This window comes from Scyliorhinus canicula, chromosome 20 (assembly GCF_902713615.1).
Source record: "Scyliorhinus canicula chromosome 20, sScyCan1.1, whole genome shotgun sequence".
Taxonomy (NCBI): domain Eukaryota; kingdom Metazoa; phylum Chordata; class Chondrichthyes; order Carcharhiniformes; family Scyliorhinidae; genus Scyliorhinus; species Scyliorhinus canicula.
In genome coordinates this window covers 81,761,386-81,785,044 of record NC_052165.1, presented here as the reverse complement: position 1 = coordinate 81,785,044, position 23,659 = coordinate 81,761,386, and the positions used below count along the sequence as shown (strand labels likewise).

Sequence of the window (23,659 nt, the reverse complement as noted above, 5' to 3'; positions counted from 1 at the left end):
CATTGGTCAACTGCAGTTTTTCCCGCCAACCTTTCGTTCCAGTTTAACTGGCCGAGCTCTGTTCTTGCCCCATTGAAGTCGGCTCTTCCCAGTTAATTATTCTTTTCCTCACACCACAATGCCCCCGTGAATATCGACCTGCAATTTGAAACCTGCCTCCTTTATCAGATCGATTTGCCTTCTGTCATTTCCCTCACCATCTCCTAGCATTTGTCTTTTAATAAAAGCAAATTACTGCGGATGCTGGAATCTGAAACGAAAGGGAAAATGCTGGAAAATCTCAGCAAGTCTGGCAGCATCTGTAGGGAGAGAAAAGAGCTAACGTTTCGAGTCCTATGACTCTTTGTCAAAGCTTTCCAATGCCTTCACATAATTCCTAAAGTTGGCCCATTGTGCCTGCACCAGCTCTCCAAAGGTGTAATTCGCTTTGTACCATTCTACTGCCTTCTCCCCGTAAGCCTTTTCAGTCCTTTTGAATTCCCTTTCAAATGCTTTAATTGAATCTGCCTCCACCACACTCTCGGCCAGACCCTAACCACCGGCTCTGTGAAAAACAAATTCTCATAATGCTTTTGCTTCTTTTATCAAGTGCACGGTAGCATGGTGGTTAGCATAAATGCTTCACAGCTCCAGGGTCCCAGGTTCGATTCCCGGCTGGGTCACTGTCTGTGCGGAGTCTGCACGTCCTCCCCGTGTGTGCGTGGGTTTCCTCCGGGTGCTCCGGTTTCCTCCCACAGTCCAAAGATGTGCGGGTTAGGTGGATTGGCCATGCTAAATTGCCCGTAGTGTCCTAAAAAGGTTAAGGTGGGGGGGGGGGGTTGTTGGGTTACGGGTATAGGGTGGATACGTGGGTTTGAGTAGGGTGATCATTGCTCAGCACAACATCGAGGGCCGAAGGGCCTGTTCTGTGCTGTACTGTTCTATGTTCTATGATTCAAATCTGTTCCCTGTCATTCCCCATCTTTTCACGAGTGGGAATAGTTTCTCCCTATCTAACCCATCCAGATACCTCACGATTTTGAATAGCTCAATCGAATCTCCTCTCCGCCTTCTTTTCTCCAAGGAAAGCAGTTCCAACTTCTCAAGTCTATCTTCAAAACAGAAATCCTTATTTCTGGAACCATTCCTGTGAATCTTTTCCGCAGTCTCTCCAATGTCTTCACATAATTCCTAAGTGTAGTGCCCGGAATGGAACACAATACCCCAGCTGAGGCTGAACAAGTTCAACACAACCTCTTTGCTCATGTACTCTATGTTTCTATTAATAAAGCCAACTTAGGAAAATTAATAAAATAAACAACCTCGAAGAAGGAGCTCCCTGTGGTTAGGCATTACAGCAGGTGCAGGAAGGTGATGTTGAGGAAATATATTTGTATTATGTCCATAAAGGTCCACAATACAAATTACCTTATGGATTTCCAGTCTTCATGAACTTAGGACCACTTGATGGCCTGCAGCTGTTCCTCAGAATCTCATGTCACTCTCTTCACTGTTTTTACTCACCACAGTCCTCTGTTTGTTGGGTAGGAAGACTCGAACAATGGGTTTCTGAGGAGATTTGGGGTTGGCTCTCGAACTGTCACTTGGGTTCTGTAACAGGCTTGGAGAGCTCTGAGTGACAGAAAGGTGGGTGCAGGGCTCCATCAGTTCCGTCAGGGTGGGATTAGTGTTTGGGAACTCCGTACCATTCCCCATGGACTCTAGCAATTGTTGTTCGCGCTGTTGCAGTGCATCCAGCTTGCTTGTGTACTCTTCATAGGCCTAGAAAAGAATTCAGAATGCAAGCTATTTAGCAATTGAAGAGTGAGGCATTTTTGGGAAGTTCACATATCCATTTTTATGAATAGTCCAGAAAAGCTAAGCAGAAATAAATCATTTGAACACACACTCAACTAAACTTCAGTTGACAGCATGCAGGTTTATTAAGAAGATATTATATTTTATTGCTTGTAAAACATTACTTTAAAGGCCTTAAACCATCACATGAAACCTGTGCAAATTGTTTTAAAACACAGAACTGTTGAGGCGCAACATATCTGCACCAGTTCCCAAATGAGAATTATGAATTAGTGCCGTACCCCTGCCTTTCCTGTACCCCTGCCTTTCCCCGTACCCCTGCCTTTCCTGTACCCCTGCCTTTCCCCGTACGCCTGCCTTTCCCCGTACCCCTGCACATTGTTTCTATTCAGATAATCATTGAGTGCCCTCTTGAATGCTTCAATTGAACCTGCGTCCACCACACTTCCAGGCAGTGCATTCCAGACCCCAACCACGCGCTGTGTGAATAAGTTTTTTCTCACACAAGCTCAGTGCCATTTAACCAGGGAGACAGTTAACAGCTATAGAATCCTACAGCACTGCAGGAGGCCATTCAATATATTGTGTCTTTGAAAGAGTTATTCGCCTAATGTCACCTCCTTGCTCTTTGCTCATGACCCTGAAAATGACTCCCCAGTCAATTACTTAACCAATTCTCAAATGAAACTTAAGGCACCTGTTTCCATCACCTGTTCGGACTTTGCACTGCAGATCCCTGCATAAAACAAAACTCTTCACATCCCCCCTCTGGAGCGTCTGCCTATTACTTTACATCTGTGGCCTCTGGTTACTGACTCTGCTGCTACTCAATCCCCTAAATTTTCAACATCTCTTTTAAATCTCGCCATGACTTTCTCGGCTCTGAGATGAACAATCGTCGCTTCTCTGGTGTCTCCACACAACTGAAGGCTTTCACTGTAAACTTCTCAGATTTGAAGCAATGACGATTGAAACACGTGCACACTCCCGAATGGCACTGGGAGACTACTAAATCTCCGTATCACAGCAGTTTGGGGCTGTGGTGTATGGATATGAGCACTGCCATTGGTGCAGAGCACTGGCTTCCCATTGGCTCTGGCTGGTCATGTGCCTCTCGTCCGATTGGTTGAGACTAGTCATGTGACTGCTCTCCAATTGGTTGAGAGGCAAGTAGGCCCCGCCTCTGAGGTGGGGTATAAGTACCCAGAGTTCCCGGTGGTCGGCCATAGTCGACCACCGGGCTAACAACTAGATGATTAAAGCCACAGTTCGGATCCTAATTGTGTCTTGAGTCGAATTGATGGTACATCAGGGGCTACTACTTTTTTTTTAATTTAAAAAAAAATTTAGAGTACCCAATTCATTTTTCCAATTAAGGGGCAATTTAGCGTGGCCAACCCACTTCCCCTGCACATCTTTGGTTCGTGGGGGCGAAACCCATGCAACCCCGTTAGAATGTGCAAACTCCGACAGTGACCCAGGGCCGGGATCGAACCTAGGACCTCGGCGTCGTGAGGCAGCTGTGCTAACCACAGCGCCACTGTGCTGCCTGTCTGGGGCTACTACAAGTTCTTCCACAGCCTCTGGGCTGTGAGGGTGAGGGAGGTACATGAGTGGGAAAAAAAATGATGATTTTAGCACAGGACTGCTCGAGAGAGTCCACATGAGGTGCAAGAGGACAGGACTAAACTTGGTCAAACTGCCCACCAATGTTCACAGGGCTGCCAAAGTCTATGAGGCAGAGAGGAAATGGGGGAGGGAGGAATCTGAGTTTTTATGAAATCAGATCCGCACACCACAGAATTATAAATAGCGTGAAATACAAATTAAATGCAAAGGACTGTAACACCTTACCCACCCTAAAATTCGGATCTCTAGCTCCCCTATCAGATTGATGACATGCTTTGCAGAATGATTTCATATTCAGAAAAAAATGAACATGACTTTAATTTTGGGTGACAGTGTGAAATGGGCAATAGTGATTCCGCTGCCAGTCCTGATTTTCATTCCAATTGACTTTGGTCCAATCATGTTGTGAAGAAGTACAAACTGTGTTTCATTTGGCTCAAGTCAACCATCTCACGGGACCAACAGGGTTGTCTGTATGGACGGGGGAGGGGTAGCTGAGGCTGTTTTGCACAGGGCTAAATTGCTGGCTTTGAAAGCAGACCAAGGAAGGCCAGCAGCACGGTTCAATTCCCGTACCAGCCTCCCCGAACAGGCGCCGGAATGTGGCGACTTGGGGCTTTTCACAGACAATAAGCGATTTTCATTTCATTTAATTTCATTTCACATTGTTAACCGCAGTTGGTGCAGGCTATAAACACGGTGTAGTGGGTCGTTACCTGGGTCTAACCTGTGCTAGAGCAATAACCTGAGACTCGCAACAAGTGACAACCTGAGATAAAGCGTGCTTTGGTAGGCATGGGTCTGACTTCAACAGACATAAAATTCCCCCAAGCCCACATAAAATAGACAGGCAACATCAGGTATGCTCTAACTGCAAAGATAGTGGAAGCTGCTTCTATAACATCAAGAGGGAAGTGGAGAGGCAGTTTGATGATGAGGAACCCATCATCAAAAAAGCAGTTAGCAGGAGTGCGATTGTTCTTTCTAAGTGTCAGCACAGACACAATAAAATAAAATAAAATTTCTGCGGATGCTGGACTCTGAAACCAAAGAGAAAATGCTGGAAAATCTCAGCAGGTCTGGCAGCATCTGTAGGGAGAGAAAAGAGCTAACGTTTTGAGTAGCACAGACACAATAGACTGAATGACCTTCTTCGGTGCTGTATGTTTCTATGATTCGACATTATATAGCAACATTAAGTACTAACTAATTAATTATTTTTTGTCTGTTAATCCTGCGTTGAATGAGTTGAGCAGACTCAATCCAGTATCCAATTGATAGGCCATTGAAAAAAATGACTGTAATTTAGCCCAATTGGCAATGGGCGTATATTATGGGGGCCGGATGGGGGGGCTTTCATCTGCACGGAGTCATTTTGTACCTCAATACTGACCGTGGATGCTTGAAATAGAAAATGTTTGATTTTCCCGTAAAAATAAAACCTTTGCAGCCACAGAAAAGGTTTGATCGTTCAGAATTTTTTAAAAAACGTTCAATGGCATTAAGATGAATGCAGCAAATTCACTTCTCAAACACCCGTTTACAAGTGAGAAACACAAACAGAAAATGCTGGAAATACTCAGCAGGTTTGACAGCAACTGTGGAGAGAGGAGTGAGGTCATGGGGTTTTCCACAGCTAGGTGTGTGGTGCAAATGGAGCGAGCCCTTTAGCACAGGTGGATGTGGAAGAAACTAGAGGTGCACAGTGCGAGTGTTCACACCACCGTTGGAAGAAACTATCTGGACAAAGAGAAAGAGCTCCTCCTCCTCTGCCAGCTGCAGTGGTTACAGCGGGAACTCAGAGTAAATGCGTGGATTTCAAACTACTGCAAGCAACGGACGTCAACACTGTCACAACTGGATGGTGTTCACCCTTTGAGAGCATGAGGCTTGAGGTTCGCACTGTGACCTGGAGATAAGGCACTAAATACAACAGTCCAATCAGTCCCTTGAACTTGCTCTGCCATTCTTTAGATCAGTAAGAAGTCTCACAACATGGTAGCACAAGTGGATAGCACTGTGGCTTCACAGCGCCAGGGTCCCAGATTCGATTCCCTGCTGGGTCACTGTCTGTGCGGAGTCTGTGCGTTCTCCCCGTGTCTGCGTGGGTTTCCTCCGGGTGCTCCGGTTTCCTCCCACAGTCCAAAGACGTGAAGGTTAGGTGGATTGGCCATGCTAAATTGCTCTGAGTGACCAAAAATGTTAGGAGGGGTTATTGGGTTACGGGGATAGGGTGGAAGTGAGGGCTTAAGTGGGTCGGTGCAGACTCGATGGGCCGGATGCACTGTTTGTATGTTCTAACACCTGATTAAAGTCCAACAGGTTTATTTGAAATCACAAGCTTCCGGAGAGCAGCTCCTTCATCAGATGCCTTGTAGGCAGGCTTTGGGGAGTCAGGAGATGAGTTGTTGCATTCTACCACCAGAAGAAATTATTTCTCTGTCTATCCTATCATGCCCTTTGATAATCTCAAACACCTCGATTAGATCATCCCTTAATCCACCATATATAGGACAGCACGGTGGGCGTACTGGTTAGTGCCACTGCCTCACGGCGCCGAGGCCCCAGGTTCGATCCTGGCCCTAGGTCACTGTCCATGTGAAATTTCCAATGCGGCCTCCCCTGGTGCCCCAGCCTCCACCTTTCTTGCCGTCCCGACGGACATTCAGCTGCTTTTTTCACAGCCGTTTTTTGTACTTGTTTTCGACATTTCCCTTCACTGTGCCTTCTCCCTGCTTTTGCCGCCTCTGTTGCCCCTGGGACCGGGCGTTAAACCCCGAAAATGCCGTTCCCGAACCATTTTTCCGCTGAAGTCACCAACCGATCTATAGCCAGTCCTCATCGCTATCCGCAATTCCACCAACCTTTGTGTTGTCTGCAAACTTACTAATCAGACCAATTACATTTTCCTCCAAATCATTTATATATACTACGAACAGCAAAGGTCCCACAGAACACCACTCGTCACAGCATTCTACCATTGCTACCCTCTGTCTTCTGACTGAGCCAGTTCTATAAACATCTTGCCACCTCACCTCTGATCCCGTGTGACTTCACCTTCTATACCAGTTTGACATGAGGGACCTTGTCAAAGGCCTTACTGAAGTCCATGTAAACAACATCCACTGCCCTACCTTCACAAGCATCTTCGTCACTTCCTCGAAAAACTCGATCAAGTTATTGAGACACAACCTCCACGTCACAAAACCATGCTGCCACAGAAGGATTTTTACTACAATCCGGTAGTTGCACAGACACTATTCAGTCCCTGTTACAGAAATTAAATTTTTATTCCAAATCTTAGGATGAACTTAAATTCACCAGCTATCACAATGAGATTTAATTCATATTTCCAGGTCATTAGTCCAGGCCTCTGAATTACTCGACCAGAACAGAATAATTTTCGACCACTCCATCCAAATATACTAACAATTCTCTAGAACCTTACTTCTTGTCATCACCACTTTTGGCCATGCTTCTGCATTGATATTTGCTATTACAAATTGCAACATCGGCTTTGTCCTGTCAAGCTTCAAAGTGCAGCTGCAGGCTCTGGCCACCAGGCAGTGAGTTTCTGACCCCGGATTTTTCCTAACTCGCTCTCCAGTTTGCATTAAAAATCTATTCATTAGCTAAATGCAACCAATGCCACCGCATGTTTAATAATCGTCTGCACTCACCTCCAGGTAGATAGAGGGTGGATTATGATCCCCCCCAAACTTGTCCAGCAGGGCTTCAATATGCTCCTGAGTTAGTTTGATCATCTGTTTTATGTTCCAGACCTGGTTGAAGAGAAAACATAAAGCATTTTAACTTAGAATCGAGTCTGCATTGATCTCTGAAAGAGTACCACAACCAGGCCCAATCCCCTGCCCTATCCCACCTAACCTTTTGGACACTAAAGGGTAATTTAGCGTGGCCAATCCAGCTAACGTGCACATCTTTGCTGTGAGGTGGCAGCGCGAACCACTGTGTCATTAAAAGCAAGATGGGCTCCAGAAAAGATCTAATACGGAAGAGGTGGTGGGGAGGAATGCACTTTGGACCGTCAACGTTTCATTTACTGCAGCCAACATATGTAACCATTTCCTTTGCATTTGTGCAAGAACTCCAACCCTTTGCACCAATATCACCCCTCATTGGCACACACAGGTTGTGAAATATGTACTTCTTCCTCTGGGATCTGTGCTTTTCTAATTCTGGCTTCTGGATTGCTCCAGCATTGCTAGCTGTGCCTTCCGATTTTTGTTTTTTGTAAACATTTTATTGAGGTATTTTGGTTGTACAACAACAACAAAATAAACAATGTACATGAATCTATAAACATAGTGCAAATGCCATTTCCCTCCCCTACAGGTCCCACCTTTATTAACCCCCTACTCTAAGCTAAACTAACCCCCCCCCCCCCCCCCCCCCCCCCCTCTGCTGACGATTCATTTTCTGCAAAGAAGTCGACAAACGGCTGCCACCTCCGGGCGCACCCTAACATTGACCCTCTTGTGGCAAAATTAATTTTCTCCAGACAGAGAAAGCTAGCCATGTCAGTTAGCCAGGTCTCCGACTTCAGGGGCTTTGAGTCCCTCCATGCTAACAGTATCTGTCTCCGGGCTACCAGGGAAGCAAAGGCCAGAATGTCTGCCTCCCGGGTCTTCTGACACCCCGAAAATCGCCACCTCTGGACTCGATGCCACCCTTGTTTTTAATACCATGGATATGACATCAGCAAACCCCTGCCAAAATCCCCTAAGCTTCAGACATGCCCAGAACATGCACACTTTACACACCGGTCTTCCACCCCAAGAATCAGCTCATCCGGGCCACTGTCATGTGAGCCCGGTGAACGACCTTGAATTGTATCAGGCTGAGCCTGGCACATGTTATGGACGCGTTGACTCTACTCAACGCGTCTGCCCGGAGACCGTCCTCTATCTCTCTTCCCAGCTCCTCCTCCCACTTGCTCCAGCTCCTCGGTCTGCTTCTTCTCTGACCCCATAAATTCCTTGTAAATGTCAGAGACGCTCCCGTCTCCAAACCTCGAGAAACTACCCTGTCCTGAATCCGCCTTGTTGATAGGAGCAGGAAGGTTGAAACCGTTTACGTAGGAAGTCCCTCACCTGCAGGTACCTGAATTTGTTTCCCCACGCCAATCCAAACTTCTCCTCCAGCGTCCTCAAACTCGGGAAGCTCTCCTCTATAAACATATCCTCTCAATCCCTGCTCTCCGCCATCTCCGAAACCCCCCATCCGTATTTCCTGGGGAAAACTGGTGATTATTACAGATTGGAGACCAAACCGATGCTCCATCTGCTCCGACATGCCTCCTCCATTTCCCCAGACTCTCAGGCCGCCACCACCACGAGGCTGGTGGGGTACCCTGGCGGTGGGAACGGCAGAGGCAGAGTTACCAACTGGTGTCCTTGCATGAAGCCGCCTCCATACGCTCCCATGTCGACCCTCCCCCCACCACCCACTTCCTGATGTGCCTTCCTATTTTCATAAAAATAGAAAACTCTGGAATTTCTTTCCTAAGTATCTCCACCTCTCCTACCAATGTTGCTGCTAAACTGCATGTGTGCAGCTGTGCAGCAGCCTAGAGGTGCCACACATGCCTTGCTGTTTGGATTTCCTAAATCTTCATAAACCAGTAATCGAGCACTGTGGTATTTTTTCGAAATATTTTTATTGAAAACATTTTCGTTCAATATTTTTAAAAATAGAACAATATGATATAATACAAATGCTTCAGGTACAATATAAAAAGAACACAATCAACAGCCAAACCCCCCCCCGCAAACAACTAAAAACACCCTCAACAACTGATGGTGACTAACTCCAAAGGAAACCAATGGCTGCCACCTCAAGTCTAACCCCTCTACCGACCTCCTAATGTTATACCAGACCTTCTCCAAATGTAAAAATTCCATGGGTCACCCAACCAAATGATAAACGTTGGGTGGGAGGGTGAGCTGTGAGGAGGATGCAGAGATGCGTCAGCGGGATTTCGACAGGCCAAGTGAATGGGCCTATGCATGGCAGATGCTGTATAAGGGCTTCGGTACAGGGCTGGGTTAGCTCAGTGGGCTAGACAGCTAGTTTGTAATGCAGAACAAGGCCAGCAGTGTGGGTTCAATTCCCGTACCAGCTTACCCGAACAGGCACCAGAATGTGGCGACTAGGGGCTTTTCACAGTAACTTCATACTTGTGACAATAAAATATTATTATCATTGAAATAGGAAGGCAGATTATTATTTGAATGGGTGTAAATTGAGAGTGATGGATACTCGTGCTTCAGTCGCTCAAAGTAAGTGCACAGGTACAAGAGGCAGTAGAGAAAGCAAATGGTATGTTGGCCTTCACAGCAAGAGGATTTGCGTACACAAAGATGTTTTACTCCAATTGTATAAGGTATTGGTGAGGCCACACCTGGAGTATTGTGTGCTCGGTGGGTGACTTGGAGGGAAACCTCCAGGTGGTGATGTTCCCAGCTATCTGCTGCCCTTGTCCTCCCTTGGTGGTGGAGTTCACAGATTTGTAAGGTGCTGTTGAAGGAGCCTTGGTGCGTTTCTGCAGAGTATCTTGTAGATGGTATACACTGCTGCCACTGTGCACCGGTGGTGGAGGGAGTGAATGTTTTGCATGGCAGAAGGGGTGCCAATCAAGCAGGTTGTTTTGTCCCAGATGGTCCTGAGCTCGAGTTTGAGCTTGAGCTTGCTGAATCTACGCTTGTTAATGTCACACTCAGTAAAATGCTGTCTTTATATCGAGGATCGGTAGTCATTGCGGCATGAGGAGGCGGCCAATCAGCCCATAATGTCTATCCCAACTTTCCCCGGAGAAATCCATTAGTCACGCTGCCCTGCCTCATTTCCATAATACTGGAAGATTTTTTTCCTCAAGTGCCTTTACCTCCACAATAAAGTGAAATGTCTTCTATCAGAGAGTAGTGAATCTGTTGAATTAATTACTGCAGAAAGCTGGAGAGGCTGAGATGGACAGATCTGTGTGCAGCGTGGTAGCACAGTGGTTAGCACAGTTGCTTCACAGCTCCAGGGTCCCAGGTTCGATGCCCATCTTGGGTCACTGTCTGCGGAGTCTGTACGTTCTCCCAGTGTCTGCGTGGGTTTCCTCCGGGTGCTCCGGTTTCCTCCCACAGTCCAAAGATGTGCGGGTTAGGTGGATTGGCCATGCTAAATTGCCCTGTGTCCAATAAAGGTTGGGTGGGGTTACTAGGTTATGGGGATGGGGTGGAGGTGTGGGCTTAGATGCAGTGCTCTTTCCACGGGCCGGTGCAGATTCGATGGGCCGAATGGCCTCCTTCTGCACTAAATTCCATGATTTTTAATCAGTAAGGGAACCAAGGGTTGTGGGTATAAGGTGGGAGAGCAGAGTTGGGGATTATCAGATTAGATCAGTCAGTGGTGGCACGGTGGCACAGTGGTTAGCTCTGCTGCCTCACGGCGCTGAGGGCCCGGGTTTGATCCCGGCCACGGCTCACTATCGTGGAGTTTGTACATTCTCCACATGGCTGCGTGGGTCTCATCCCCACAACCCAAAGATGTGCACGGTAGGTGGATTGGACACGCTAAATTTCCCCTTGATTAAAAAATCATATCAGTCATTAAATGGCAGAGCAGACTCGATGGGCCGAATGGCCTATTTCTACTTCTTAGGGTTACGTCTGACGTCTAGTTCTTTTGCCATATTTGACCCAAAGCTGTAATGAGGTCTGGAACTTGCCTGGATAAGTGCAGCACCAGCGTCACTCAAGCAACGCAACACTATCCACGATATAGCAGCGCAGACACAAATTTTCACTCCGCTACCTTCATTGTTTTTAATATTCATTCCCTCCATCACTGACGAACAGTGGCAGCAATGTGCATCATCCATAAGGTGCACTGGAACAATTGACCAAGGCTTCTTCAACAGCAAGATCAAAACCCGACAGGTACCAGGTACGGGAACTGTGCTACATTCCCCTCAACGCCACATGCCTTCCTGAATTGCAAATATTGTTCCTTCTTGTTGGCCTAAATTCTGGAATCCTGCCTATGTTAAGTAATTGGTTAGGAAACATTCCAATTAGTTGTCTCATGTGTTAAGTATTCAACAATTGACACTGATTATGTAATGGGGCTTCAGGTGGCCTTTGTGTCAGGTGATGTGATGTTAGAGTTTTGTGCAAAGTCTGTTGAAGTAAAATAAAGATGTTTGAGGAAAAGCAGCAAAACCTTTGACTCTTTATACTACAGCCACATGCCTTCCTGAATTGCAAATATTGTTCCTTCTTGTTGGCCTAAATTCTAACAAATAGTAGCAGAGGACGGTTGCTGTGCAAATGTGAAGGGTTGGAAGATACAACTTTCCAGACCAAACCAAGGAGTGAGTGACAAGAAAAAAAAAACAGCTATATGGCTGAACTGAGGATAAAGATGGCCGATATGACTTAAACCCCCCCCCATTTTCTGAAAGGGGATTGTACGATCAATGGGGAAGTGCAGTAGTTCTGTGGACTAAAGTAACTGCCCTGGGAAAGAGAAAACAAGGTATGGCATTGGCTCTTTCTTTACCTTACCTTCCTCTCACCTGAGGAAGGAGCAGTGCTCCGAAAGCTAGTGTTTGAAACAAACATGTTGGACTTTAACCTGGTTTTGTAAGACTTCTTACTGTCTTTACCTTATGACAGTAAAATCCGACGCAAAGTGCTTTCTGAGCTGGAATTGGAAGAGTTAGACTCAGAAGAAGGTCTGGAGACTCTATTACGTTATATGGATAAGATTGATAAAAAGGATGACTTGTTAAGTGTATGAAGCATGGTCGGATTTTGATAGGTTCCGGAAAATAGAGGAATTCTCCATGGAAGACTATATAATGGAATTTGACAGACTATACAAAAGGCTGCAGAAACACAACCTGGAATTTTCACAGTCTGTGTTGGCCTTTAAATTATTTGACTGTGCTAGAGTGAGCAACATGAATAGGCTCCTGGCTTTGACAGGACTTCAGTTTGCGGATAACGATACCTTATTCGATCAGATGACAGAAGCTTTAAAAAAGTTTCTGGGGAAACATTCGATTCTGATGACCCACATAGGTCAGTCTGCAATGAAGCAGAATATGGAAGACACACTATTAACAGGATGGCGAAATCGCACGGCTACAAACAGGTTCCAAGACTATAGAGGGAAGATCGGGACCCGGAAAGTATGAAAATAGAAACCCAGTTAGAATCTACAATAGGAAGATGAACCCCAGAAATGCCCAGGGTATGATAAATCGATGTGACTCTCAATACCATTATGCTTTCAACTGCACAACACGTTATAATAGAGTGTTTGAAGTGACACATGTCACGGAAGAGTCAGAAGAGGAAAAAGATAGTGACCAGAAAGAAGGCATTGGCCTATTAACAAGCAGTTTTACTCCGGAAATGAGGGTGTTGGTTGCAGAATCCTTCAATTGTGCTGTATTGGACAGTGGCTGCACATCTACTGTGTGTGGGATTGACTGGTTAAAATGTTACCTAGACTCTTTGAATGCTGAAAATCGTAACAAGGTTAAGGAATTTGAAATTTCCATAAGTTTCAGGTTTGGGGATGATAAGCTAATAGAACAAATTAGTGATCGCTGTGAAATTTGTAGGAAGTACAGAAGGATACCAGCACGACCGATAGTAACCATACCTTTGGCCAGGACAGGAATTTTAACGATATTGTGGCCATGAACCTTAAGATTTGGGATAAAGCCAATAATATCCCCAATTTTGCAGATTTGGCAACCAGATTTAGTCAATCAACGATTGTACTAAGTAAAGAAAAGAGAGTAATTCTGGATCAAATCGTGGGAAAGTTGATATGGACAGAAATTGGTCCACCGGCAAAATTCCTTATGGACAATGGGGGAGAATTTGCTAATGATGAGTTTAGGGATATGTTGTCTCATTTATGTTAAGTATCCAATAATTGACACTGATATGTAAAGGGGCTTCAGGTGGCCTTTGTGTCAGGTGATGTTAGAGTTTTGTGCAGAGTCTGTTGAAGTAAAATAAAGGTATTTGTGGAAAAGCAGCAGAAACTTTGACTCTTTATACAACAGCAGCTAAACAGCCTAAATCACTGTGGGTCAACCGACACCATATGAACAGCACCAGTTCCACAAGGCAGCTCTTCATCACTTTTTCAAGATGAATTAGGATGGACAATTAATGTCATATCCCATGCCCAAATATGAAATATTTCTCCACCAGTCTTGTATCTAAAAGGATTTCTACGTTTCTGAATGAGATAAAGTCACCAAACAGTATCCATCATAACAGTGAGGGTTTCCTCCAGGCGCTCCGGTTTTCTACCACAGTCCAAAGATGTGCAGGTTAGGTGGATTGGCCATGATAAATTGTCCTTAGTGTCCAGGGACAGGTCTCTCACTGTCCCCCCAGTATGATAGAGACAGACCCATCCCCAACAAGACTGTACCCCACTGTTATACAGGGGGCCAATTTAACTCAGTTGACTAAACAGCTAGTTTGCGTTGCAGTGAGAGGCTAGCAACGCAATTTCAATTCCTGTGTCGGCTGAGGTTGTTCATGAAGGATCTACCATCTGAATCTTGCCCCTGAGGTTAAGTCTCAGGTTAAATCACCCCAGTCACGTCTCCCCTCTCAAATGGGAGAGCTGCCCATGGACATCTGGGACGATGGTGACTTTACCTTTACCTATACAGTGACAGACATGTCCCCACCAGTAATGTACCCCAGTGTTATAGTGACAGACCTGTCCCCACCAGTACTGTACCCCAGTGTTATACAGTGACAGACCTGTCCCCACCAGTACTGTACCCCAGTGTTATACAGTGACACTGTCCCCACCAGTACTGTGTCCCAGTGTTATACAGTGACAGAACCGTCCGACCAGTACTGTACCCAGGTGTTATACAGTGACAGACCATCCCCACCAGTACTGTACCCCGGTGTTATACAGTGGTCGACCTGCCCCCATCAGTACTGTAGTGACAAACTCATCCCCAACAATACTGTACCATAGTGCAAGACCGTATCTGTCCTGCGCCCACCAGTAGTGTACCCCCATGTAATACAGTGACAGACCCATCCCCACGCTGTATCCCGGTGTTATACAGGGGGCCGGTTTAGCTCATGTGGCAAGACAGCTGGTTCCTGATGCAAATGGGAGCCAGCAGCACTTTAACAATTCACATATTGGATGAGGTTATCCTGCCACTAGTGTATACAGCGACAGACCAGTCCCCACTAGTACTGCTTCTCAGAGTTACACAGTGGTAGACCAGTCCCCACCACGACTTTATCTCGATGTTTTTCAGTGGCAGGCCAGTCCTCACCAGTGCGGTAACCCAGTACGACACTGCAGACCCATCCCCTCCAGTACTATACCCTAGTGTTATACAGTGACAGTCCTGTCCCCACCAGTACTGTACCCCAGTGTTATACAGTGACAGTCCTGTCCCCACCAGTACAGTACCCCAGTGTTATACAGTGACAGTCCTGTCCCCACCAGTACTGTACCCCAGTGTTATACAGTGACAGACCTGTCCCCACCAGTACTGTACCCCAGTGTTATACAGTGACAGTCCTGTCCCCACCAGTACAGTACCCCAGTGTTATACAGTGACAGTCCTGTCCCCACCAGTACAGTACCCCAGTGTTATACGTGACAGTCCTGTCCCCACCAGTACTGTACCCCAGTGTTATGCGTGACTGACCAGTTTCCACCAGTATTATACACCAGTGGTACACAGTGACAGACCAGTTCCACCGCCACTATTCCTGTGCTACTCAATGGCAGACCTCTCCCCACCACTACTGTACCCCAGCACTACAGTGCCAGACCTGTCCTCATCAGTACTGCACCCCAGTACAAGAGTCACAGACCCGTCTCCAACAAAACTGAACCCCAGTGCAAGAATGTGATAGGCCTATCCACAGCACTACTTTACTAGTTATACAGTGACAGACCTGTTCCCACTAGTACTGTACCTTAGTGTGATAGTGACAGACCTGTCCCCACTAGTACTGTACCCCAGTGTTATACAGTGACAGACCTGTCCCCACCAGTACTGTACCCTAGTGTTATAGTGACAGACATTTTTTAAAATAAATTTAGAGTACCAATTATTTTATTTTCTCCAACTTTAGGGACAATTTTGTGTGGCAAACGCACCTAACCTGCACATCTTTGGGTTGGGGTGGTGAAACCCACACAGACATGGGCAGAATGTGCAAACTCCACACGGACATTGACCCAGGGCTGGAATTTTGGACCTGGGTCCTCAGCACCCTAATCCCAGTGCTAACCACTGCGCCACATACCATCCCAATAATGACGGACCTCTCCCCGCCAGTACTGTATCCAGTGGTATACAGTGACAGACCCATCCCCAACAGTACTGTACCCCAGTTTTATACAGTGGCAGACCCGTTCCCACCAGTACTGGACCCCAAGTATATACAATGGCAGACCTATCTCCACCAGTACTGTACCTCAGTTTTGTCCAGTTTCGAACACGTCCCCACCAGTACTGTACCCCAGTGTTATAGTGACAGACCTGTCGCCACCAGTACTTTTCACCAATGTATAGTGTCAGACCTGCCCCCACCAGTACTGTACCCCAGTGTTATACAGTGACAGACCTGTCGCCACCAGTACTTTTCCCCAGTGTTATACAGTGTCAGACCTGCCCCCACCAGTACTGTACCCCAGTTATACAGTGACAGACTTGTCCCCACCAGTACTGTACCCCAGTGTTATACAGTGACAGACCTGTCCCCACCAGTACTGTACCCCAGTGTTATAGTGACAGACTTGTCCCCACCAGTACTGTAACCCAGTGTTATACAGTGACAGATGCACCCCCACCAGTACTGCACCCCAGTGTTATACAGTGACAGACCTGTCCCACCAGTATTCTATCCCACCCACCACTACTGTACCCCAGTGTTATACAGTGACAGACCTGTCCCCAACAGTACTGTACCCGAGTGTTATACAATGACAGACCTGTCCCCAACAGTACTGTACCCCAGTGTTACACAGTGACAGGCCTGTCCCCAACAGTACTGTACCCGAGTGTTACGCAGTGACAGACATAGAACATAGAGAAATACAGCACAGAACAGGCCCTTCAGCCCACGATGTTGTGCCGAACCTTTGTCCTAGTTTAATCGTAGATTATCATAGAATTTTGGACACTAAGGGCAATTTATCATGGCCAATCCATCCAACCTGCACATCTTTGGACTGTGGGAGGAAACCGGAGCACCCGGAGGAAACCCACGCACACACGGGGAGGATGTGCAGACTCCACACAGACAGTGACCCAAGCCGGAATCGAACCTGGGACCCTAGAGCTGTGAAGCAATTGTGCTATCCACAATGCTACCGTGCTGCCTTAACAAATTAATCTACACTCCATTATTCTACCATAATCTATGTATCTATCCAATAGCCGCTTGAAGGTTCCCAACGTTTCGACTCAACTACTTCCACAGGCAGTGCATTCCATGCCCCCACTACTCTCTGGGTAAAGAACCTACCTCTGACATCCCCCATTCACCTTAAATTTATGTCCCCTTGTAATGGTTTGTTCCACCTGTGGAAAAAATCTCCTACTGTCTACTCTATCTATTCCCCTCATCATCTTATAAACCTCTCTCAAGTCGCACCTCATCCTTCTCCATTCTAATGAGAAAAGGCCTAGCACCCTCAACCTTTCCTCATAAGACCTACTCTCCATTCCAGGCAACATCCTGGTAAATCTCCTTTGCACCTTTTCCAAAGCTTCCACATCCTTCCTAAAATGAGGCGACCAGAACTGCACACAGTACTCCAAATATGGCCTGACCAAGGTTTTGTACAGCTGCATCACCACCTCACGGCTCTTAAACTCAATCCCTCTGTTAATTAACGCTAGCACACCATAGGCCTTCTTCACAGCTCTATCCACTTGAGTGGCAACTTTCAAAGATCTATGAACATAGACCCCAAGATCTCTCTGCTCCTCTACATTGCCAAGAACCCTACCGTTAACCCTGTATTCAGCATTCATATTTGTCCTTCCAAAATGGACAACCTCACACTTGTCAGGGTTAAACTCCATCTGCCACTTCTCAGCCCAGCTCTGCATCCTATCTATGTCTCTTTGCAGCCGACAACAGCCTTCCTCACTATCTATAACTCCACCAATCTTCGTATCATCTGCAAATTTACTGACCCACCCTTCAACCTCCTCATCCAAGTCATTAATGAAAATCACAAACCGCAGAGGACCCAGAACTGATCCCTGCGGTACACCACTGGTAACTGGGCTCCAGGCTGAATATTTGCCATCCACTACCACTCGCTGACTTCTGTTGGTTAGCCAGTTCGTTATCCAACTGGCCAAATTTCCCACTATCCCATGCCTCCTTACTTTCTGCACAAGCCTACCATGGGGAACCTTATCAAATGCCTTGCTAAAATCCATGTACACTACATCTACTGCTTTACCTTCATCCACATAAGAACATAAGAACATAAGAACTAGGAGCAGGAGTAGGCCATCTGGCCCCTCGAGCCTGCTCCGCCATTCAATGAGATCATGGCTGATCTTTTGTGGACTCAGCTCCACTTTCCGGCCCGAACACCATAACCCTTAATCCCTTTATTCTTCAAAAAACTATCTATCTTTACCTTAAAAACATGTAATGAAGGAGCCTCAACTGCTTCACTGGGCAAGGAATTCCATAGATTCACAACCCTTTGGGTGAAGAAGTTCCTCCTAAACTCAGTCCTAAATCTACTTCCCCTTATTTTGAGGCTATGTCCCCTAGTTCTGCTGTCACCCGCCAGTGGAAACAACCTGCCCGCATCTATCCTATCTATTCCCTTCATAATTTTAAATGTTTCTATAAGATCCCCCCTCATCCTTCTAAATTCCAACGAGTACAGTCCCAGTCTACTCAACCTCTCCTTATAATCCAACCCCTTCAGCTCTGGGATTAACCTAGTGAATCTCCTCTGCACACCCTCCAGCGCCAGTACGTCCTTTCTCAAGTAAGGAGACCAAAACTGAACACAATACTCCAGGTGTGGCCGCACTAACACCTTATACAATTGCAACATAACCTCCCTAGTCTTAAACTCCATCCCTCTAGCAATGAAGGACAAAATTCCATTTGCCTTCTTAATCACCTGTTGCACTTGTAAACCAACCTTCTGTGACTCATGCACTAGCACACCCAAGTCTCTCTGAACAGCGGCATGCTTTAATATTTTATCGTTTAAATAATAATCCCGTTTGCTGTTATTCCTACCAAAATGGATAACCTCACATTTGTCAACATTTTCCATCTGCCAGACCCTAGCCCATTCACTTAACCTATCCAAATCCCTCTGCAGACTTCCAGTATCCTCTGCACTTTTCGCTTTACTAAGCGAAACATGCTTGGTCACCGCATCAAAGAAGTCAATAAGACTTGTAAGGCAAGACCTACCCCTCACAAATCCATGCTGACTATCCCTAATCAAGCAGTGTCTTTCCAGATGCTCAGAAATCCTATCCCTCAGTTCCCTTTCCATTACTTTGCCTACCACCGAAGTAAGACTAACTGGCCTGTAATTCCCAGGGTTATCCCTATTCCCTATTTTGAACAGGGGCACGACATTTGCCACTCTCCAATCCCCTGGTACCACCCCTGTTGACAGTGAGGACGAAAAGATCATTGCCAATGGCTCTGCAATTTCATTTCTTGCTTGACCGAAACCTAACCCAACAGTACTGTATCCCAGTGTTATACAGTGACAGACCCATCACCACCTATACTGTATCCCAGTGTTAGAGTGACAGATCTGTACCCACCAATACTGTATCCCAGTGTTATACAGTAACAGACCTATCCCAACCAGTATTGTACCCCAGTGTTATACAGTGACAGACCCGTCCCAACCAGAACTGTACCCCAATGTTAGTGACAGACCTGTCCCACCAGTACTGTACCCCAGTGTTATATAGTGACAAGCCAGTCCCCACCAGTACTATACCCCAGTATTACACGGTGACACACCTAACCCTACCGGTACTGTATCCCAGTGTTATAGACAGACCGGTCCCTACCAGTACTGTACCCCAGTGTTATACAGTGAGACACCTTTCTCCACCAGTATTGCACCCAGCATTATACAGTGACAAGTCAGTCCCCACCAGTACTGTACCCCAGTGTTACACGGTGACACACCTAACCCCACCGGTTCTGTATCCGTGTTATAGACAGACCTGTCCCCAGCAGTACTGTACACCAGTGTTATCTAGTGACAGACCTGCCCCCACCAGTACTATACCCCAGTGTTATACAGTGACAGACCTGTCTCCACAAGTATTGTACCCAGTATTATACAGTGACAAGCCAGTCCCCACCAGTACTGTACCCGAGTTAGACCGTGACAGACCTATACGCACCAGTACTGCACCCCAGTGTTATTGTGACAGACCTATACCCACCAGTACTGCAGCCCAGTGTTATTGTGACAGACCTATACCCATCAGTACTGCACCCCAGTGTTATTGTGACAGACCTATACCCACCAGTACTGCACCCCAGTATTATTGTGACAGACCTATACCCACCAGTACTGCACCCCAGTGTTACACCGTGCCACACCGAACCCCATCAGTACTGTACCCCAGTATTATTAAGACAGACCTGTCCACGCCAGTACTTTACCCGAGTGTTATGCAGTCACAGACCTGTCCCCACCAGTACTGTACCCCAGTGTTACACAGTGACAGACCTGTCCCCACCAGTACTGTACCCCAGTGTTATGCAGTGACAGACCTAACCCCACCAGTACAGTACCCGAGTGTTATACAGGAACTGACCTATCCCCACCAGTTCTGTACCCCAGTGTGATAGTGACAGTGCTGTACCGCTGTGTTATACTGTCCCCACCAGTACTGTACCCCCTGTTATACAGTGACAGGCCTGTCCCCACTAGTATTGTACCCCAGTGTTATACAGTGACAGACCTGTCCCCACCAGAACTGTACGGCAGTGTTATACAGTGAGACCCGTCCCCATCAATACTGTATTCCAGTTTTATAGTGACAGACCTGTCCCCACCAGTACTGTACCCGTGTTACACAGTGACAGACCCATCCCCACTAGTACTGTATCCCAGTGTTACACAGTGACAGACCTGACCCCACCAGTACTGTACCCAATGTTATACAGTGACAGCCCCGTCCAAACCAGTACTGTACCCAGTGTTACACAGTGACAGAGCTGTCGCAACCAGTAGTGTACCCCATTGTCATACAGTGAGAGCCCTGTCTCCACCATTATTGCACCCAGCATTATACAGTGACAAGTCAGTCCCCACCAGTACTGTACCCCAGTTAGACAGTGACAGACCTGTCCCACCAGTACTATATCCAGTCGTACACAGTGACAGACCTGTCCCCACCAGTACTGTACCCCAGTGTTACACCGTGACACACCTAACCCCACCAGTACTGTACCCCAGCGTGAAACACAGACCTGTCCCCACCCGTACTTTACCCGATAAAAAACAAAGGGTGGTGGTTGCTGGGAAATGTTCTGATTGGTGTCCAGTTACTAGTGGTGTACCACAAGGATCTGTTTTGGGGCCGCTGCTGTTTGTCATTTTTATAAATGACGTGGAGGAGGGCGTAGAAGGATGAGTGAGTAAATTTGCAGCTGACACTAAAGTTGGTGGAGTTTTGGACAGTGCAGAAGGATGTTACAAGTTACAGAGGGACATAGATAAGCTGCAGAGCTGAGCTCGGAGGTGGCAAATGGAGTTTAATGCAGAAAAGTGTGAGGTGTTTCATTTTGGAAGAAATAACAAGAAGCTAGAGTACTGGGCTAATGGTAAGATTCCTGGTAGTGTGGACGAGCAGTGAGATCTCGGTGTCCATGTACACAGATCCCTGAATGTTGCCACCCAGGTTGAGAGGGTTGTTAAGAAGGAGTATGGTGTGTTAGCTTTTATTGGTAGAGGAATTGAGTTTCGGAGCCACGAGGTCATGTTGCAGTTGTACAAAACTCTGGTGCGGCAGCATTTGGAGTATTGCGTGCAATTCTGGTCGCCGCATTATAGGAAGGATGTGGAAGCATTGGAAAGGGTACAGAGGAGATTTATAAGGATGTTGCCTGGTATGGAGGGAAGATCTTATGAGGAAAGGCTGAAGGACTTGAGGCTGTTTTCATCAGAGAGAAGAAGGTTAAGAGGTGACTTAATTGAGGCATACAAGATGATCAGAGGATTAGATAGGGTGCACAGTGAGAGCCTTTTTCCTCGGATGGTGATTTCCAGCACGAGGGGACATAGCTTTAAATTGAGGGGAGATAGATATAAGACAGATGTCAGAGATAGGTTCTTTACTCAGAGAGTAGTAAGAGCGTGGAATGCCCTGCCTGCAACAGTAGTGGACTCACCAACACTAAGGCTATTCAAATGGTCATTGGATAGACATATGGACGATAAGGGAATAGTGTAGAGGGACTTTAGAGGGGTTTCACTGGACGGCACAACATCGAGGGCTGAAGGGCCTGTACTGCGCTGTAATGTTCTGAGTGTTATACAGTAACAGACCTGTCCCAACCAGTACTGTACCCCAGTGTTAGACAGTGACAGACCCATACCCACCAGTACTGTATCTCAGTGTCATACAGTGACATACACATCCCCACCAGTTCTGCACCAATGTGATAGTGACATTGCTGTACTGCAGTGCTATACTGTCCCCATCAGTACTGTACCCCAGTTTTATAGTGACAGACCTGTCCCCACCAGTACTATACCCCAGTGTTATACAGTGACAGACCTGTCCCCACCAGTACTACACCCCAGTGTTACAGTGACAGACCTGTCCCCACCAGTACTGCACATCAGTGTTATACAGTGACAGACCTGTCCCCACCAGTACTGTACACCAGTGTTATACAGTGACAGACCCGTCCCCACCAATACTGTACCCCAGTGTTATACAGTGACAGACCTGTCCCCACCAATACTGTACCCCAGTGTTATACAATGACAGACCTGTCCCCACCAGTACTGTACCCCAGTGTTACAGTGACAGACCTGTCCCCACCAGTACTGTACCCCAGTGTTATACAGTGAGAGACCTATCACCACCAGTACTATACCCCAGTGTTACACAGTGAGACCTGACCCCACCAGTACTGTACCCCAGTGTTGCACAGTGACAGACCCGTCCCCCACCAGTACTGTACTGCAGTGTTAGTTACAGACCCATCTCCACCAGTTCTGTGCCCCAGTGTTATACAGTGACAGACCTGGCCCCACCAGTACTGTACCCCAGTGTTATAGTGACAGATCAGTCACCACCAGTACTGTACCCCAGTATTATTGTGACAGACCTGACCCCACCAGTACTGTACCCCAGTGTTATACAGTGACAGACGCATCCTCACCAGTACTGTACACCAGTGTTAGATAGTGACAGACCCGTCCCCACCAGTACTGTATCCCAGTGTCATAGTGACAGATCTATGCCCACCAATACTGTACACCAGTGTTACAAAGTGACACACAACCCATCAGTAGTCTCCCCTAGTGATAGTGACAGACTGTCCCCTCCACCTTGTAGCTGTGTTAGTGACAGATCTGTCCACACCAGTACTGTACCCCAGTTTTATAGTGACAGACCTGTCCCCACCAGTACTATACCCCAGTGTTATACAGTGACAGACCTGTCCCCACCAGTACTGTACCCCAGTGTTATACACTGACAGGCCTGACCCCCACCAGTACTACACCCCAGTGTTACAGTGACAGACCTGTCCCCACCAGTACTGTACCCCAGTGTTACACAGTGACAGAGCTGTCCCCACCAGTACTGTACCCGTGTTATAGTGACAGACCTGTCCCCACCAGTACTGTACCCCAGTGTTACAGTAACAGACCTGTCCCCACCAGTACTATGTCAGTGTTATACAGTGACAGACCTGTCCTCACCAGTACTGTACACCAGTGTTATACAGTGACAGACCTGTCCTCACCAGTACTGTACACCAGTGTTATACAGTGACAGACCTGTCCTCACCAGTACTGTACACCAGTGTTATACAGTGACAGACCTGTCCTCACCAGTACTGTACCCCAGTGTTATACAGTGACAGACCTGTCCTCACCAGTACTGTACACCAGTGTTATACAGTGACAGACCTGTCCTCACCAG

General features: G+C 46.9%; 1 protein-coding gene across 3 annotated transcripts in view; it reads right to left on the bottom strand.

Moving 5' to 3' along the window:
- braf (B-Raf proto-oncogene, serine/threonine kinase) overlaps window positions 1–23,659 on the bottom strand; it is a 159,909-nt gene that overhangs the window by 135,788 nt on the left and 462 nt on the right. For all 3 annotated transcript variants that reach the window (XM_038780232.1, XM_038780233.1, XM_038780235.1), the window contains exons 2-3: window positions 7,107–7,208; window positions 1,504–1,761 (exon numbers count right to left, since the gene is read on the bottom strand). In XM_038780232.1, coding sequence (XP_038636160.1) covers window positions 1,504–1,761; window positions 7,107–7,208 — 360 coding nt within the window. The remainder of the gene's footprint in view (window positions 1–1,503; window positions 1,762–7,106; window positions 7,209–23,659) is intronic.